Source organism: Mirounga angustirostris, unplaced genomic scaffold (assembly GCF_029215605.1).
Source record: "Mirounga angustirostris isolate CCGP_5_RB_7025 unplaced genomic scaffold, mMirAng1.0.hap1 SCAF_1, whole genome shotgun sequence".
NCBI lineage: Eukaryota > Metazoa > Chordata > Mammalia > Carnivora > Phocidae > Mirounga > Mirounga angustirostris.
Genome location: NW_026991709.1, coordinates 189,928,474 through 189,947,052, shown reverse-complemented (window position 1 = coordinate 189,947,052; position 18,579 = coordinate 189,928,474). Strand labels below are relative to the sequence as shown.

Here is an 18,579-nt window from a genome sequence, read left to right as displayed (position 1 = left end):
GTTTTTTCTTCCTCTGCTCCAGGGCTGTGTGCGGGGGGCGGGGGGTAGAGGGCTTCTGGGGGGGGGGTGTTGGGACATCAGGAAGGGGACCGCTGGTCCTTGGGGACATCTCCACCCTGCCATCTTAGCGGAGTCATTTGTAGAGAGCAGAATTTGAATTTCTGATTTTCTGGGAGCTGATGGGGAAGGCCTGTGAGGAAGGGTGGTGTTTCCTAATTCCTGTCAGTCGCTGTGGCCCGTGCTGTCTGTCTCCCTGAGCAGGTGATGACTTCCTCAGGCCTGATGCAGCCTCTGGCTTGGAGCAGATGCTCAGGAAATGTTTATGGAATGAAGGAGTGAGCTCCCTCGATGCCGGCCTTGGATTCATGCATCCACTCGTACCTGTTGTATATCAAGGTGCGCTAGGCACGGAGCATCCACAGTGAGCGACAGGTAAGGTCCCTGCCCTTGGAGAGCTGGCATGCTGGCTGGGAAAGCCAGATAGGAAACAGTTAAATAACCAAAGAAGGTAATTTCGGATGGTGGTAAGTTCTGTGAGCAACTGCAAGACTGGGGACTAAAATGGGGATCCTTTAGCTGCGGGGGGTGGGTGGTGGGGAAGGCCTCTCTGAGCTGAGCCCTGCATGGGTCAGCTGTGGGAAGAGCCAGGGAAGAGAGCACCAGGCAGAGGGAACAGCAGAGGCAAAGGCTCCGAGGTGGGGAAGAGCTTGGCCCAGCGGAGAAGCAGAGTGAGTGAGAGCCAGCCTCCTAGGAGGCCAGGCCGGATGGGGGATCACGGAGGGCCTGGTGGTTGTGGACTTCCATGTATCTGTTCCCCAAGGGTTTTACCCAGGAGAATAGACGATTAGATTCTGAATCCAAATAGCTTGCGCTGGCTCTGCCGTGTGGGAAGTCACCGCAGCAGACAGGAGCTAGAGTGAACTCCAGGTCCCTGGAGAGCGGCTGGTAGTGGACGACTGGGTTCCAGCTACACGAACGTATACCTGTAGGTGCCTGGGAAGAGAAAATTCCATGGGGCGCCTGGGTGGCTCAGTCGGTTAAGCTCCAACTCTTGGTTTCAGCTCAGGTCATGATCTCAGGGTTGTGAGATCGGGCTCCGTGCTCAGCGGGGAGTCTGCTTGAGATTCTCTCTCTCCCTCTGCCCTCCCCCTGCTCTCTCTCTCAAATAAATAAATAAATCTTAAAAAGAAGAGTAGAGGTCTAGTGGGGTGAGGGTCACAGTTATGGGTTAAATTGTGCCCCCAAAAGGTATGTTGAAATCCTAGCCCCCCATAGCTGTGAATGTCACCTTACTTAGAAGCAGGGTCTTTGAAGTTGTTTGTAATCAAGTTAAAACGAGGTCATTAGGGCGGGCGCTAAGCTAGTATGCCCAGTGTCCTTATCTGTAGAGGAGACGAGACACAGGAGAATGCCACTTAACCCAGTGGCTGTGGCAGAGACTGGAGGGACACATTTGCAAGCCACGGAACAAGGGTGGCTGGCGACACCAGAGGCTAAAGGAGAGGCAGAGAAAGATTCTCCCCTCAAGGCTTCGCAGGAGCACAGCCCTGTCAACACCTTGATTTTGGGCTTCTACCCTCTGGAGCTGTACAAGAATAGATTTCTGTTGTTTTTGGCCACCTGCTTTGTGGTGGCTGGTTAGGCAGCCCTGGGAAACCAGTACGTCCCTCCGCGCTGCCCAGCTGTGAACACAGAGTCACCATGGGCCCTTCACAAACTGGCTGCTTTGGGGTCTGCAGGTCCAGACAGCAGGACTCTCCACAGACATCTGCCACATCATAAACCCCCAAATGACCCCAAAGTATTCCCCAAAGCTCCAGCGCATAAGGAAAAACTCCTGGGTGGTCCCCCAAAACACCACTGCCCAGTTTCTAGCTGAGTTCTGCAGGTTCTGGGTATGACATCCCTTGTGGGACACCCCATGCCCTATCCTGAGTTTCTATGGGAGCAAGGTGTCACCAAGACCAAGCCTAGCTCTCCCAGCTTCCTTGGCCGTCTTGCTGTTTTCATTGGCCTCCGCTTAGATTTTAGAAGACAAAAGGAAAGTTCCAGCTCCTCCGCCCTTTCCCTGTGCCCCAGGCCCTGAGATCTGATCTCTCACTTAAACAAAGCCCCTCGTTCACGTCAGCTCAGGAGACACAGTGTTCTGAAAGCAGATCCTTGGGGCCCGGGGAGGGAGCTGCGTTTTTGGATTCTTGCCTTCCCCAAAGCCAGCTTTTGATTTGGCCCATCCTACTCCACCTCCAAGCCCTTTCATGAAGGAAATTAAATTCTCCTGAACTTTAAGGTCCCTTCTCAGCATGGCTCCCCATGATACGGGAGCCACCACCTGCTAGTAACTCTACACAGCAAGGTGAAGCTTTCTTTTGGCTTGAGAGGCAGAGTTTCATCCAGACACTTGAAAAATAAGTCCGTGAGCTGGGGAGCCAGATGTATCTGGATTCAAGTCCTGGTTCTGGCAGTGGCTTGCTGTGTGATCTTGAGCGGTGAACTCAACCTCTCTGAGTCTGGGTTTCTGCCTTGGTGAAGTGGGAACATCGATGTGTATGTGGCTAGGCCTGTGGTGAGGAGTTCAATGGTTGGAAAGCATTCATTTTTTACCTTCAAGAAGTATTCATTTTACAGATGAGAAGGAAGGAGGCTTGAGAGGCCTGTGACCCCTTAGGCTGCAGAACCATGTGGGGTGGGTTCAGTCCAGCTTCTGGGTGCAGGCCAGGGTAGAGCTGTGTTGTGCAACAAGGTCACTGCAAGAGACCAAGTCAAGGGCATGCCTTCTGGCATGTGCGGGAGGAATCTGAAGGCCACCTTGCCTCAACTCAGTGAAATGGGGGAGACAACCCAGGCCAGGCGGCAGAGAGGGGCTACTGCCCGCGTGTGCGTGGGGGCCTGGCACGTCATCCTCCCGCCTCCCCTCTTCTCACTGCCTCATTTTGCCCCTAACCCCATGCGTATAGCACAGCCACCAACCCTGCATTGACAGGGGGGGAGACGAGCCCAGAGAGGGAGACCATCTTGCCCAGGGTCACTCAAGGCCTCAGAGGTAAAGACGTTTTCTTGTTAGTGGAGGGGGAAGATAGGACTGAAAGGAGGTGGGTGACATAAGGAAGGAATGAAAATAATGTCCTCCATCTATTACCCAGAAAAGTTTTGCCCCTCATGGCCTGAGCATGAGGTAAAGCCTGCCATCTTGGATCCTTCTCCCCTGTTCCTGTCTGGAGGCATTAAAACACATGGGAGTGGAAAAGAGGCCCAGAGGGGCACCCAAAGGGTGTGGGGAGCAGAGGGGCGGAGGTCAGGAAGATAGTCGTGGGGTCTCCTCATTCTGCTCCCAGGGACTTTGTTGGTGGCTTCTGTGTCTTGAGTCTCTGTCTCTTTCTCCCTCTCCATCTCTCTCTTGCTTGGTTCTCAGCTGTTTTTGAATACTTGAACAAAAGCGAGAAAAAAAGAGAATGTTCTCCTTGACCAAAGAGTCTAAAGCAGATACATAGTTGGTTTTTTGGGGGGGAGAGTGTTGTGGCAAGGTGAGTGGAAGGGTAGGTGGAGGGGGGAATGGGGAGTTAGGGCCCCGCTTGAACCAGCCCCACAGCAGATCCCAAGCCCAGAACCAGGAATCAGGAGGCCCTACCAGGCCAGGAAGACTTGCTGCAGACCAAGAGATTCTTTCAGTTCCTGGGACGTGCTATGCCCCTCATACCTCCCGGCCTTGGCAGGTCCTGTTGTGTCCCCTGGAAGCCTCTCCTAGTCCCCTGACCTCATTAACCCTTTGTTCCTCAGATCACAGCTTGGGCGTCTGGGAGCTTCCTGACTGCTCTTCTTGCTTTGTGGACCTCCTGTGTCCCGGCTCCTCTGTGTTTCCCTCATCAGAGCACCTGGCCCCTGCCCCGTCATCCCCAGTGACTTAGTTCTCTCTTGCTGGGCTGTGCACCCCAAAGACAGGGCCTGAGTCCTGTCCACTGCTCTGTCTCCTGTGCTTGGGATCCTGGTACCCATAGTGCCCAGCCAATGCTTTTTGAATGAATGATGAACAATCAATCCATGAGGTTTGCATTTGGCCAGGAAGTCGTACTGGTGGAAAATGTGTGTGTGTGTGTGTGTGTGTGTGTGTGTGTGGTGGGCAGCCGGAGGTGAGGTGGAGAATGTGGGAATTTGGGTCAGAGTCTTAAAGCTATTGGAAGGAAAGGAGGGGATGTGTGGGAGAAACTGAGGGGTCCAGCCTATGTCCTTCCTTGCAGCCTGAGTTCTGCGTGGATCCTTCCGTGAGCTTGGCCTTCATCTCTACCCTCGAGTTATCCCCCCAGAGACCCAGTTGCTGTCTGTCTCTCTTTCCCTTCCCTCCTCAATTTATTGGGTACTGATGATATGCTAGGTGCTGGGGACATGGTGAGCCACAGGCCAAACCCCTTCTCCCTTCCTTCTTGGATAAATCACAGAACTAAAGATGAAATTACAGCCATGATCAGTGTGGTGGGGAGAGTGCTGAGAGCATAATGGGATTTGCCCTAGTCTGGGGAACTCGGAGTGGGGGGGAGTGGTGGTGCCATGGGGTGTCTGAAGGAGCTTTATCCCCTTCTAATCTCTCCGGCCCCTTCCCAGCTATCCCTGGTGATCCTCCAGGCTTAGGAAAACTTGTAGCCTATTCATGCAAATACAGCCCTGAGACAAGCTTGCTCTCCCTCACCCCCACCTCAGCCTCTTGCCCTGAGTAGACATTTGAGATCCACTCAGGCAAGACTTCCTAGAAGAAGGGTCAGCTGAGCTGGCATTTTTCTTCCTTTCTTTCTCCTTCAATTTCTTTCCCTCCTAAGCTGGACTTCCAGCCATAAGGATGGACAGGAGAAGTTTTAGTCCTAGAAGAGGTGATTGCAGTGCTGAGAGTGATGGCACTGTGAAATAAAAAAGCAGCATTTTTTCCTCTGGGCAGACCTAGCTAATGCCTGGGTACCAGGCTCCACTGGTAGAGAGTGGACCGGATTCCACCCCTGCTAACCTTTGTGCAGTGCCCAGCCTGTGCATCTGTTTGGGGCAGCCCAGGGCATTCAGCTTCTGAACCCAGCTTGGGGAAGCCAAGGGCAGAGGAGAAGGAAAGCCCCACTGGGAGGCCTCAGGGAACAGGAAAAGCGCCCTTTCCCTGTTTCTCAAGGTCTCTTTGCCTGCTTTCAAATGCCCCTTTCAGTTGCTGCCAGTACATAGCTCCACAGCTCCTAGACCTCACCCTCTGTCCCTGGGCTTTCCCGGGGAAGAAATTTCAGCTCCAACATTTTGCAGGGTTCCAGGCCAGGCTATTGTGAGGGTGGGGAAGGAGGTGGAGAGGCTAGCTCACCGTGAAGGGGCGGACAGTGTGTTTAGCAGTTTGCTTAGGCCAGGGAGATCATGCAGGGGGTGAACAGATGGAGTCAAAAGAGGGAGCCTGGACCTGAATGACAAAGTCTGTGCTCACGATTACAGCATGTGTGCTCATCTCTCCTCCCAGAACCCCCAGGAGTGTGCCCTGCATGTGTGGATGAGGGGAGCAGTGGGGGCGCTGGCCCCCAGCTGTCCTCAGAGAAGCAGTCAGAGGCGGTGGGCAGAGTGGGGGCTGCGGCATGGCAGGGGCACGGAAGCCTCCTAACGAGGTGCTCACGCCCCGCTGAGTGGGTGCCGCTGAGCGGGAGCCATCCATCATCGGCAGGGATAATTGTTCAGGGAGCCAGTGGGGCCCAGCCAGATGGGCGCCTTTTGGACTTGGAAAGAACGAACACTCCCTTTCAGACCATTTATCAAATTTAGCTGGATCTCTCATCTTTTTTTCCGTTTGTTTCCGTCAAGGAGACTTTCTTCTAATGAAGACGAATGCAGAGCGATGAGTGACTTGGCAAATGCCCAGAGTCAGAATACAGGATTCATTCAGTGAAGTGAAAAACCCAGGTGGTGCGGAGTTTGGAGAGAGAGATGTCTTAGAGCATGCTAAGTGTCCAACCTTCAAGGGGTTCCAGTGGGGATCTGGGGGGCACAGCCAGCCCCCTCTCTGCTGGAGCTCCCCCTTCAGCTTCCAGAGCGGGGTTAAGAGCTTGACCCACCATTCCCTGACACCGACTCTGTGCCAGGTGCTTCAGCTCATCCTAGTGTGCGTGGGGAAATCACGATCCCATGTAGCAGATGAGGAGGCTGAGGCTCCGAGAGGATGAGCAGGTGGCCCTGACTGGGGACCCGGGTGGGACTGAACCCTGTGCTTCCTGCTCCAGAGCCCACCTTCACACACGCCAGCAGAGCAGTTCATTGGCCGAGGGGTCCAGGCTCTTCAGACTGCCTGGTTCAAATCTCGACTCCACTGCTTACTAGCCGGGTGGCCTTGAGCTCTCGTTTAATCTCCCTGTGCCTCTGGTTGTTTGGGTAATGCAAGTATCCACCTCAGCGAGCTGTGGGAATACTGACTGAGAGAATCTTTGCGGAAGCTTGTGGTGCATTGTGTGCTATTACTAGTAACGTTTTCTGATACCAGGATATCATTTAGTATCTGTTTTTAGTATTGGCAGCCTTAGCGGTAGACTCGGGATCACGTCTGGGGAGCTGGACTTGGGTAGGCATTGCCTGGAACAGCTTGTGGGCCTGTCCCCTTCCTGAGGGAGGGACACTGGCTGCTGACGGGGGACTGAGGACGGAGGGCCCTGACCCCTGGTCTCCGTGGATCGTCAGCTGGGGTCTGAGGTCCATGAGAGTTGCTTTGAGGGCAGGGATGCCTTTCCCTCCTTGGCCCAGCTCCCAGCACAGGTACCCAGTTAATGTTTGTTAATGGGAGGCTGGGGTGGGAGCAAATGAAGGCTTATGGACAAATGTGGGCTTGAGCAAATGAAGGGCGGACGTTTGTGCATTCAGTGCATTCTCTGAGGGTGGCTCGGTCCCACCGTTCATGGCGCTGGGGAAGGAGACCCACTGCCTTCCTGTGTGCCTCCAGAGTTGGGCCTGGAGTTGCCGGGCCTTGTGGAAATGGTCTGACCCTGGCTGCATGGCCCTGGCAAGTCCTTCTGCTCTCTGGGCCTCAGTCTTTTTTTTTTTTTTTTTTTTTAAAGATTTTATTTATTTATTTGACAGAGAGAGACACAGCGAGAGAGGGAACACAAGCAGGGGGAGTGGGAGAGGGAGAAGCAGGCTCCCCGCAGAGCAGGGAGCCTGATGTGGGACTCAATCCCAGGACCCTGGGATCATGACCTGAGCTGAAGGCAGTCGCTTAACCAACTGAGCCACCCAGGCGCCCTGGGCCTCAGTCTTCCTGGCTGTACAATAGGGAGGGGATTGGACCATATCATCAGGGGCTTTCCAGACCTTTTTACTAGAACTATGATTAAGCCCTAAGTGTGGGAGGGGGTCTGAGAAGCCCCCAAGGACAGCACTGTGACCTTTCTAGGACAGGCCAGTGCGTGTCACGGACATCCCACAGAGACCAGCTGGGCTCTTGCCTCCAGAAACAGAGCAGTAGGCATGTGGGGAGTTGGGTGGGGGGTGATCCACAGATAGGGAGCCCCACAAAGGGCCTGGCCTGGACATGCTCACAGCCTATCTCCGGGCTGGCTCCACCCCTGAGCAACTGGGGGAAATCGTGTTTGCTCCCGACTCAGGGTTTTCATCGGCCGTGGGGTGTGATAGTAGGTGCCCTGGGTGGCTCAAACGGAGGGTGTGAAGCCCAGAAGAGGCCGCAGGTATGAGAGGATCAAACCCAGACGGAGTCAGTGTTCACTGAGCATTTATTTGGCCCCAGGCATGATATCATTTAGCTTTTACGACAGTGTGAGAAGGATTATTATCTTTAGTTTATTGAGGCAGAACCTGAGGCTCAGAAAGGTGCCTTGTCTTGTCCAAGGTCACAGGGTATGTGAGGAGGAACTGACTCTGACCCCAGAGCTCATGTTCCCATTCGCTCTGCTCTGGGACCTTCCCCCCACTGAAGGGTGGGAGGAGGGGCTGGGCCAGGATAGGCCTGGCTGCCAGTCTGGGGGCTCGTTCTGACTGGAGGGGGCCTCCTAAGCTGCTGTGCTGAGGAGGATTCTGAGGCCATCTGGGCCTAGTGGGAAAGGGTGCAGGGATTGATTTGTGATGCTTGTCGTGGGTGAGAGAAGAGGGAGAGGCAGTCCATGAGCTGTCTGCGTTTCCTAGGCCAGACCTTGTCAGGGTCTTTTCTAGGCCTGGGAAGCTGTTCTCCAAGGTGACTCTCTGCATGTCTACATTTCAGGCAGGATCTATAGGCTGAGCTCACTCTCCGTTGGGAGAGCAGAGGAGCTGGAAGAGAGTTCCTGCAAAGGGTTGGGTGGGGCCAGGGCGCAAAGATCATCTACCTGCCCTAACTGCAGGTGACCCACGCTGGCCACTGCGGGAGGGAGAAGGACAGCCCCAGGACATCAACCTTTTAGGATAATGCTGCTGGGGCTGCTGAGGGCAGGCAGGAGATCCCAGACCTGATTGTACCTGAAACAGAGGTGGTGGGAAGCAGAAGCCAGCGCAAGGAGACCCCAGGGGTTATCTCACCCAACACTCATTTTCCACATGGGGAAACTGAGGTCCAGAAAGCTTCCTCCATGGGGGTCCATGATGCGTCTTACTTAAAATCTGAAAACTGTGGGATGGGCAGGGTTGGCAGAAAATGTAGAGTCGAGCAGAACCACGAGCCGTCTGCGCATTAGAGCCCCTGTTTATTGGGTGTCAGGCAGCGTTTTACGCACGTCCTCAGCATCATGTCATGGCACCTCCCGGGAGGTGGGGACCAGCCCTACTCTACAGGGGAGGAGCTGAGATCCAGAGGGGTTCAGCTCCTTGGCACAGTAAGGAGCAGGGCCCCAGGCAGCCTGACCACACCTCTGGGATCACAGTCCCGGGCGATGTGGGCTGAGAGCTTGTTTAAGAATCCCTGGGGAGCCCTGCCTCCCCTTTCCCCTGATCCCAGAGGTCTGGGGGGGCCCCAAGGAGACTGTTGAGCCAGCCCCCTCCCATGCCCCCTCTCTAAGGCAGACACAGGGGGTCTACAGACCACATTTTCAGAAACACCGCATAGGCTATACATACAAATCCCCAACTGAGAGTCCAGATGAAGAAGGTGATGCAGAGGGAGAGGAAGAGAATTCTAATAACAGAGCATAGCTTATATATAGCCCACTGTGTGCCGGGCACCATTCGAAACACTTTACATGCATTTTAATTCATTTAATTCTCACCAAAAGCCTCTGAGGTAGTGACTCTTGCCCCCATTTTACAGATGGGGAAATGAGTCACAGAAAGCCTCAGTAACTTGCCCACAGACACTCCTGTGGCACACGGGGAAGGGGCGGCCACGGAGCCTGTATGTGCGGAAGTAGAGAGGTGTGTGTGTTTGTCAGACCAGCCTGTGAGAGTGGACAGCCCCCAGGTCTGTTGAGATGGAGAGATCAGAAGGCTTTGTCCTTAGCCCAGGCAGGTTTCTCGATGCAAATCTTGGCTGTGAGCTCAAGGAGGGAGGCGGGTGGGCAGTGCCTGGCTGAGGCCCCATGCAGCCTGCAGGTGGGTGGGGGAGGGCTCCCACTTGCCAGATGCAGCCTCCCTCCCCACGTTCACGGACCCGGCAGGACCCTCGGGGGCTCTTACCTTCTTCCCATGGACCGCTCCCATGGCATGGAGTGGGCACCAGGCCTGCGTGGGCCTCGGGGGCCAGGCTGGGGGTCCTCCCTGCTGATGCTGTTCTCAGGAGCCGGGGCCCAGGGGGTTCCCCAGGCCAGGGTCCCCCGTGCTCTTGCGGCTCATTCTCCTCAGGCACAAAGGAGGCTTTCACAGCTGCTCCTAAGCCCAGAGCTCCTCAGACAGGCTTAGGGTGATTCATCCTGTCAGAGGGGCACGGTGTCTCCAGATGGCTCACACGTCCTGTGGTCCCTGTAGCTGCTCACTTCTTATACCCCTGCCTCTCTCAGGAGGGGAAACTGAGGCATCCAAGGTTGGAGGGGGGAGAGAAGCAAAGCGGTCCTCTCACCATGCGGCCGGCAGCTTGGGTACAGCGGATGACCTCTGGCTGGCCCAGCAGGCAGGACTTGGCCTTCTTGCCAGGCTGGGCACTGATCCACAGACAGGTCCCAGACAGGGGAGGCTGCGTGGGACAGCCGGGCCGTGGGGCTCGGGGCAGGCTTGTGTGGGGATGTGAACCTCTGGCGGGACAGCCCCCATTAATACTAGATCTTTTAAGACACTTGGGGGCAAGGGCTCTCCCAGAGCAGAGACTCTGAGAGCCAAGTACTTCATTCACCAGGACAGTAGTCCCGGCAGGGAGGGCTGGGCTGGGCTTGGGCCAGGAAAATATCTGGAGGCCGGATTCCAGGCTCAGAGCCAAGTTCTCAAAGTTCCCCCAGCAGTTACCCTCCTCCTCAGTTGCTACCCCTCCTTCCTTCATTTTATCGCCAGCATGGGACGAGGTTAAGGCTGAAACCAGGCTGGGCTTGAATCCCAGCTCTTTCCTCACAGTTGTGTGACCCGGGGGTAGGGCATGATCCCCTGGGAGCCTCAGTTTCTTCATCTGTGCGTGTGTGTTGCTATAATCACACAGTGCGGGGTTGCTCTGCGGCTGAAAGAGGTAGGTGCATACTGCTGGGGCCACGGTTCTGTTAGAGCCTAAATCCGATGATGTCATTCCGTTTTATACTCCCCCACTTGACCAAAGGGGGGAAATAGTGGGCCCCAACCCCATGGGGGCCTGAGGGTGAAATGAGGTGACTTGAGTAAAGCTCTGAGCAGAGGATTTGGACAACAGCAATTCTCCAGAGAAGTTAGGGGCTGTAGTTAAAATGCGGTCAAGGCTACTCAGGATGAAACCACTGCCCACTGGCAAGTCCCCAGTAACTGGTCTAAGCAGAACACCCTTTCTTAAGAGATGGCTGGGCAGGGGGAACCTTGCAGCCCTCCCTTTCCTCTAGCACATTGCCTGGCTAGGAGGTGGTGATGATTTCTGACACCGATGATTTATGAAATGGCAGTTGGTAGTGAAGGGTCAGGATGAGGTATTCTAGATCCAGCTTTGCCCATAGCATCAAATTCCCCATGGTCCAAAGTTCTGTTCCATCAAGTCTTGCTTGCCTCTCAGACCTCACTTCCCATTTCCTTCTCTCCCTGACAATTCTTTCATACCCCCTTCCTCCTCACCCCAGGGCCTTTGCACTTGCTGTTCTTGCTGCCTGGAATGTTTCCCATCTCTCTCCCTCAACTCCATTTTTTAATCTTGCATGATTCTTTCCTTTTTATCCATCAGGCTCCATTATCACCTCCTCAGAGAAGCCTGCCCTGACTCTATGCAAACCAGCCTCCTGGGCTAATTATTTTTTTCATAGCATTTATCAGCAACTGGAATGATGTTTTATCTGTGTTTATTGTTCAGCTCCTGCACCTGAATGGCAGCTCCACAAAGGCTGAGACCTGGTCTGTCTTGTTCATCAGTGTAGCCCCTTGGTGTAAAATAGAGCTTGGCACATTGCAGTCACACAACAAATATTGGTGGAGTGGGTGAGTACATGATGGGGGATGAAATGAAATAGTCTAAGTATGTAGAGTGTCTAACACAGCCCTAGCTCATTGCAAGAGCTCCCTGCATGGCAAATATTAGTCCTGTCTCCTCCGGGCAAGCAAAAATGTGGCTTCTTCCTTTGCTCCTTCTCCTGGGTCCAGCCCCTGCCTCAGCGCCACCCCCCCATTCCCTTTCTCCGTTTTAGTCATGGCTGGGGTACAGCTTCTGATTTCCTGCAGTAAGGAGAGCACCCACAAAATTGTAAAGGGCAGTGACTAAGTTGGCTGTCAGCCAGAGCAGTAAAAATGCCATACGTCAACCTTGAAGATCAAACTCCTTTGGCAGCCATCCCATAATTATCCACCAGCTTGGCTCTTGGTGGGATGGGAGGAGAGAAAAGGAATTTTACCCGTTTATTAATTTTTCCCCATCTGCTTGGAGTCCTGCTGAAATATGACTTATGAGCTTCACTAAAAGCCTAGTTGACTGGAGCCCTCGACTGGCTGAAGGTCCGAAGCCCAGCTCCCGGCAGGATGTGGGTCTGCAATGCAAGAATTGGACCCCATGCCCTAGGCAGGAGTGGGGGTGGTGGCTCCAGAGCCCAGCACAGGGCCTGCCACCAAGGAGGTGATTGGGATGCAGACACAGAGGATTTATGAAAAGACAGTTGGGCGGGCGGGGTCAAGATCCAGCTTTGCCTTGTCTCACTGTGTGGCCTGGGCACAGCTTGTAGCCTCTCTTTCTCCATCTGTGAAATGGACATAAACACCTGCTCCTTCTTGACCCACAATCTTGTAGAGGGAAGCAAGGCTTACAAAATGGGGGAAGGTTTTGAGAATGTTGACTCAGAGGTTCTGAGCAATTTTCAAAGGTCTCCAGAGGCATTCAGGAGGAGGAGGAAGAGGTGGAGGAGGAGTGGATGTGGGAGAGGAAGGGGAAGAGGAGGAGGAGGGAGAAAACATTGTTCACCCCTGAGTGGTTTCAGGGCAAGTATTTCTGAAGGGTGTTTCCTGTAGTGATGTAGATCGGCTGGGATTCCAACCCTTAATCTGAGGCTTCTTAGCTGTGTGACTTTGCACAAGTCTCTTGGCCTCTCTGAGCCTCATTCTCCTCCCGTGTAAAAGGAGACAACAATGGGCCACCACATGGGGCTGAGGATGAAATGCATATAAAGCCCTGCACAGAGCATATAACCACAATTCCCCCTAGAAGCCAGGTGCTGATGTTGTGATGCTGTTAATAATGTGATAGTAAATCCATCGCCCATTCGTAAGTCCCAGGCATCCTGTCCATTAAGCACAGCACCCTTCCCCAAACTGGGTGGGCAGGGGTAACCTTGCTACCTTTCCCTTTCTATCTTGGGCTGCCACCTACTGGTGAGGACCAGAATTACAGTTGCTGGAAAGCCCCAAAGGGGCTGCGCGAACAGAGGCACACCCGCCCCCCTTTGCCTCCCCATCCTCAGTCTCGGGAAAGAGGAGTGGTGGGCTGATGCGGAGAGGATAGGGAAATAGGAGTCCCAAATTCTGAGGCCCATGAGTAGATTGCAGAGACTCCTGAAGTCTTGTCCACCCCGATGGTGAGAAAAATCCGTCCTCAAGTCTTGTCCGGTTTACTTCCTGAATATCCCTGGGACTGGTCCTCTTTTTTCCATCCCCAGGGCACCGCTCTGGCTGAGGCAGCAGCCTACTCCCCTGGCCTCCCTTTCTCCACTCCCTTCTCCATACAGCAGCCGGGAGGAATTTTCAAAAACTACAAACCTGATTGGCTCATTCCCCAATTTCAATCTCTCCATGTGTCCCCACAGCCCCTAGACAAAGTCCAAGCCCCTGCACCCAGCCCACAGGACCCTTAAGCCTGTCACCCCTGCCCGCTCAGCCCTTGTTACCCACCTCTGCCCCTTCCAGGCCTCTCCAGCTTGAAGGCCTGGTTCATGCTGCTCCCTGGCCTGGCCTCCGGGATCCCCTCTTTGCCTGGTGAACTCCTGTGCCTCCTGCAGGCTCAGTGTAGATGCTGCTTCCTCCAGGATGCCTCCCTTGATCCTGCAGTTCCTGCCCCCCGCCCCCAAACATAGCCTTTATCAAGTCCTACTGCCTCTTGATCTTCGTCCCCCTGGACTATGAGCAGGGACTGTGTCTGGTTTTCTTCACTATGGTATCCCCAGTGCCTACCCAGTTCTTGTGTAGCAGGTAATGACTGACTAGGAAACAGTCTCATAAGGGGGCTGTAGACCCAACTCTCTACAGCCATTTTCTTGGACTGTCTTGCCTAACTCTGAGCTGGAGGGGGTCGGCGGGGGGGGGGGGAGGGGGTCTCCGTAGTGGCCACAGTGCCCTGAAAATGGTGTTGAGCATCTGATGGGTATTTGCCACTTTGTGACGCCCACCCTGTGGGGCGGGGGGGAGGACCTAGAAGGGGCTGGCTCTAGAGTGCCATCTCCTTGGTAGGTTTTGGTGGTACCACTGATGGTCATTTGGGCTCCCTGCCATCATGTGGAGGATGTGCCAACTGAGGCCTGCCCCTGGTTGAGGAGGGGAGGGGGCGTGACCCACTTCGTGTTCTCAAGCATGCACAGCAGGTGGCTTCTCCTACAGGTCCCGTGTGGCAGGGGCAAGTGCGGCTTCCTCACTCTGAGCCTTTCTTCACCGGGAACTCTCTTTATGACAATTCCTGCATATCAGGTGGTCTTGTCTCCTCGCCCAAGCTCAGTTCCATCTGGCTGGCCATGGTCGCTGCCTCTCTTAGGATGGATTCCCCAAGAAGCCGACTTGCGGGTGAGTGTTCTCATGCAGGTGATTAAGGATGCAGGTAGGGGAGTGGTAGGGGAGGATAGGGAAGGGGACACAACCAAGCAAAGGGACACTTTCAGGTCCACTCCCAGCTTGATCCCACGGGAACCGTGGAGTGTAGATTGTAGCTCCTGGTTGTCCAGCCCCAGGAGAGGGAGCTGGGCTTGCACACTCCAGCTGGGCAGTCAGCAGCTCTACTCTACTCTGGCACCTCCTGGCCTCTCTTTTCTGCCTCTGGGAGCTAAGAACGAGTAGCCCGAGGGCAGTTCTCCAAAGAGGCTCATAGACGCACTCCTAGAGGCAAAAACTGGGTGAGGGGGCCTGGGTGGGCACCAGCCGTTCCGCTGTGCTCCCCCACTCCAGGAGACCCTTTCCCCAATTCTGATTCATCCTGTTGACATTTTCTCAATCTTCTTTAAAGTGCTATGCAAGACAGCTTCTGGAAAAGTACCACGAGTCTTCTCTTACAACCAGCAGGCCACCCCATGTCCTTTTAAAATAGCGGCCACTGCCCAGAGCTCTGCCTACCCCTACTTCTGGCCCTGAACTCACTTTAGAAGTCCTTATTGGTTCTTTTAATTTTATAAGGTATTCTTCCTTGTTGTAAAGAAAGATCCCAAACATACAAAGGTGTTTATGGTAGTAATGGAAATTTCTTGTCCCCTTCTTCATTCCCAGGGTGGGTATCTGGCCAGATGTTTTCCCAAACATACATACATATACATACAAATATATATATTTTTTCTCTTTGACAACTTTTGGCATTGTGGATATTTTATCCTATTTCCTGCCCCTACGCCCCCGAGATGGATCGAATCCCCCATTTCTCACAGGGGAGCTCTCTGGCTCAGAGAGGTGGCATCTGCTCACCCAGCTAGCCAGTGGAGAGCCAGTACTCAGACCCAGGCTCGGCCTTCTGTCCACCACACTACCTGCAACAGAGTAGAACAAGAAGTGAGTCAGCCGAGAGAAAAGGAGTGGCACCATCAGGGTCCAGGGCCTGCAGAAAACCACCATTCAGTCCCAGGGACTGGGAAGGGAGAGTGACCGGGTTCAGTGGCGGCCCTGTTTAGCACGGATGGTCAGGTGTGAACAGAGGACCCTGCCACTGGGAACAAAAGGGCAGGAATGAAGCACATTCATTTGCTTATGTAGCCGCCAGGCATCCTACACCACACAAATGGAGTGTCTGTATAGGAGTTAGTGGGGGCTGCCAGCAAACTCCCCCTTTAATCCCTGAGAGTGATCTGCACTGGGAAAAATGGGTAATGGAATTACTTCCTCAGCCCAGCCTGCTCCAAGTTGTCCTATCGGGCTTTGAACACTGATCTCAACCCCATTGCAACTGTAGCCCAAGTCCCAGCCCATCGTGTCCTCTGCCCGCAGGGTCCCACACTCTTGTCCTCCTCTCTACCCCAGACCCTCTTGGCACATTGGAAGCCCTGACTGTGCCCAGGGCCCCACCTCACTGGTGTGCACAGGACCCATCTGCTGGCCCACGGCTCAGGGCATTTGCACTTCTGCGGGAGCTTTGCAGTCTTACTGGCCCACACTCCAGGAGCCCAGGTACCAGTCCTGTCTGCTTCCATGTCCCCCTCCCAGGATTTAGTCTAGGCACCCCACCCATGGCCCTTCTCAGAGACCCCCGGCAGGGTATTTATACCATATCCTTTGGGCCTTACCACCTCCGTGGGCTCCAGTGGCTGGTATCAACGTCTCTTGGCTAAGGACTCACTGTGCAGCCACGGACGGCCACGCTTTCCTCTGTAGGGCAGACAAGAGGTGCCCAGGAATTCCCATCAGCCCCAACACTAGCAGCCCCCCAGCACAAGCAGCTCAGCTCCCTCACCCTGGCTCAGAAATCTCTGATGTGTGTATTCTACACTGATTCCTGGGGGTCCTCCAGGAACTGAGCTCCACTCACCCACGGCCCTAGGAGAGTCGACCACACAGCCTTTACTGGCTGCCTTCCCTTCCCCACCCCCACTGTTTTCCAGAATCACCTCCCGAATAAATCTCAGGGGCAGCTCCTGGGGAACCACTCGAAGACGAAGCTGGCCAGGACGTCCTCCCTGAAGCCTGCCCAGCAGCCTGCCTCTTCCTCCCAGCCTTCCTCACATGGTGCCCGCCCCACGCCCTTCTGGCTCTGGAGCCTCCAGCTCTCATGCAAGCAGCAGAGGAAGAAAACATGCTCCGTGTCCCGTCCTCCAGTTCTCTCTGCTCCTGGGGGTCTTACATCTCATGCTGGGAGCCAATGATTCGTTCATTCACCCTTTGGCAAAATCCCTAGGACATCAGCCTGTCTTCCAGCAGCCTAACCTGGTGCCTGAAGCTGTCACCGACTCGTCCCAGCTTGCGCCCGAGCCAACCCGGCCTGGGCCAGTTCGATCCCAGGGAGAAACGCGGCACATCAGAAGGTCAGAGAGTTCATTCAAAATCAGCAAAAATAAAATTTAATGGTGTGCCGCAGGTGCGGGCAGTACGTCCTTCCTTGGGCGCGACCGTGGCTTCGAGGGAAAGCAGACAGGCTCCAGAAGGACCCCTGATGGCTGGCCACCTTGGCTGGGAGGGCGCTGCTTCCGGAGAAGGGAGGTGTGCAGAGGGCGCGGACCTCCCTCCCCACCAGGGAACTTTCCACAGGCCACCTGGCTTCCTTCTCCCCGCTGCAGCTGATGTTAGGACAGCTAGAGGCTTCTTGGGTCCTGCAGCCGCCCTAAAATACCTTCTGGGGAACACAGCCCTCCAGCTCCAGCAGCTCCGGCCAGCCATCATATTTGTTCGTGTCTGGATTGTTCTTCAAGAACTAGAGAGAGAGAAGAGAGAGAGAAAGAGTAACGCGGACCATGGGGGAGGCTGTTCAGGAGTCAGACCTGAGTTTTCACTGCGCTTTAAGACCTCCTGCCTTCACTCACTTCGCCCTTGCTTCAGCCCCATGCGGAGGCGGCGGTGTGGGATAGGACCAGCCCCTTTCACAGGTGGGGAAACTGAGGTGCAGAGGGACGGCCACGTGCCCAGGGTTTTACAGAGGAGATCAGAGCTCAGTTCTCGCCTCCTGCCCTGGGGGGGTGGGGTACCAAGCATTGGGGGGCAGGCTTGCAGAACGTTAGCTCCTCTGCCAAATTCTCCATCAGCCTTTCTAGGACACCCCCAACCAACCAGCACAACAATGAAAAGAGGCAATTCGTGAACACTTGCTCTATGCCAGGTACAAAGTGCCTTATGTATTTATTCCTTACAATAGCCCTAAGAAGGGCATACCATTACCATCCCATTCTGCAGATGGGGAAACTGAGGCACAGAGGGCTAAAGTAACCCTGGGGCAGAACCGCTGTGTAATATTAATAATAAATATAGAGAGAATAAAATCAGTTAAGATGGTGTTTAAAGTGCCTAGGCTTAGTTTATGGAGGAAAAAAATGTAAATAGCAAAATCTACCCGGGCTAACCCTTAGGGATAAAAGGAATAATTGGGGCTAACCCTTAGGGATAAAAGTAATTCTAGATGCTATGTCTCTAAAACCCAGAACCACATGTGTGAGAACAAAGGACCTAATGGTTCCGCTCACATCGTGGTCTCCAGTTCATTCTGGGTGATGGGTCTCCCCATCCCCTCCTTGCACAGGGATGCTCTGGAACCCCACTCTGCTGCCTGTGTTCTTCACCTGGAGGCTATAAACAGAGGGCTCCCTCCTTGTCTACTCCAGCACAAGCTACTTTGTATCACCATTTAAAAAAAGGAATTTCTAACCACCTGAATTCATTCTCTTAGAAACTCACACATACAAATCAAGCCAGCATTTTCCAGACAAGGCAAAAACCCTTGCAGCCCATTGTGGTCCCCGCACCTGGAGTCTAGCGTCTTGAGGCGGTCACTCCCCTGCCTCCCACAGCCCCTCCCCTGCAGGCTGCTGTGCCTCAGGTCTGATTACTGCCTGGGCCTCCTCCCTGCCTTCTCCCTGTGCTGGGCCAGGGAGGCTGTGCTAAAAGCATCAGGACGGGAATCTGTGTGGAGGCCGCCAGACCTGGATGAGAGCTACATCCGCATCAGATCCAAACAAGCTGGTTAAAACCTCTCCTTGGCTCCAGATCCTCGACTGTGGGGTGGGAGCAGAATTGTACCTACTTCATCGCGGGAATTAAAGAAAGCACTGCAGGTAACTTGCTCAGCCGAGCCTGCACGCAGCAAGTGCTTGCTGAATGCTAGTGTTTCTTATATATCAATCTGCTCTTATTGCTTTTCCGCTTAAGCCTTCCATGGGTCCCCACTGCCTTCAGGATAGAGTTCACTCTCCTCCGTAGTCCTGTATG

General features: G+C 54.3%; 2 protein-coding genes and 1 long non-coding RNA gene across 10 annotated transcripts in view; 1 reads left to right on the top strand and 2 right to left on the bottom strand.

Annotated features, from left to right (window-relative positions):
- FAM107A (family with sequence similarity 107 member A) overlaps positions 1–9,724 on the bottom strand; it is a 51,554-nt gene extending 41,830 nt beyond the window's left edge. The window contains exon 1 of the mRNA XM_045862048.3: positions 9,586–9,724. Within this exon, the coding sequence (XP_045718004.1) occupies positions 9,586–9,609 (24 nt within the window). The 5' untranslated portion in view covers positions 9,610–9,724. The remainder of the gene's footprint in view (positions 1–9,585) is intronic.
- LOC135364752 (uncharacterized) lies at positions 35–16,595 on the top strand. Of its 2 annotated transcripts, none has more exons than XR_010412418.1 (5): positions 35–432; positions 11,357–11,481; positions 14,077–14,256; positions 15,691–15,837; positions 16,269–16,595. It is a non-coding gene; the product is annotated as an uncharacterized LOC135364752 (long non-coding RNA). The 2 variants fall into 2 exon arrangements; XR_010412413.1 differs by lacking the exon at positions 35–432 and adding an exon at positions 10,421–10,558.
- The window catches only part of FAM3D (FAM3 metabolism regulating signaling molecule D), a 35,661-nt gene continuing 26,667 nt past the window's right edge, over positions 9,586–18,579 (bottom strand). For 5 of the 7 annotated variants that reach the window (XM_064594527.1, XM_064594559.1, XM_064594521.1 and 2 more), the window contains 3 exons: positions 16,994–17,074; positions 15,954–16,035; positions 9,586–15,203 (listed from right to left, as the gene is read on the bottom strand). In XM_064594527.1, the coding sequence (XP_064450597.1) occupies positions 16,003–16,035; positions 16,994–17,074 (114 nt within the window). In that variant the 3' untranslated portion in view covers positions 9,586–15,203; positions 15,954–16,002. Of the gene's footprint in view, positions 15,204–15,953; positions 16,036–16,590; positions 17,075–18,579 lie in introns of all 7 variants that reach the window. The other 2 variants (XR_010412398.1, XR_010412397.1) reach the window with 1 other exon arrangement.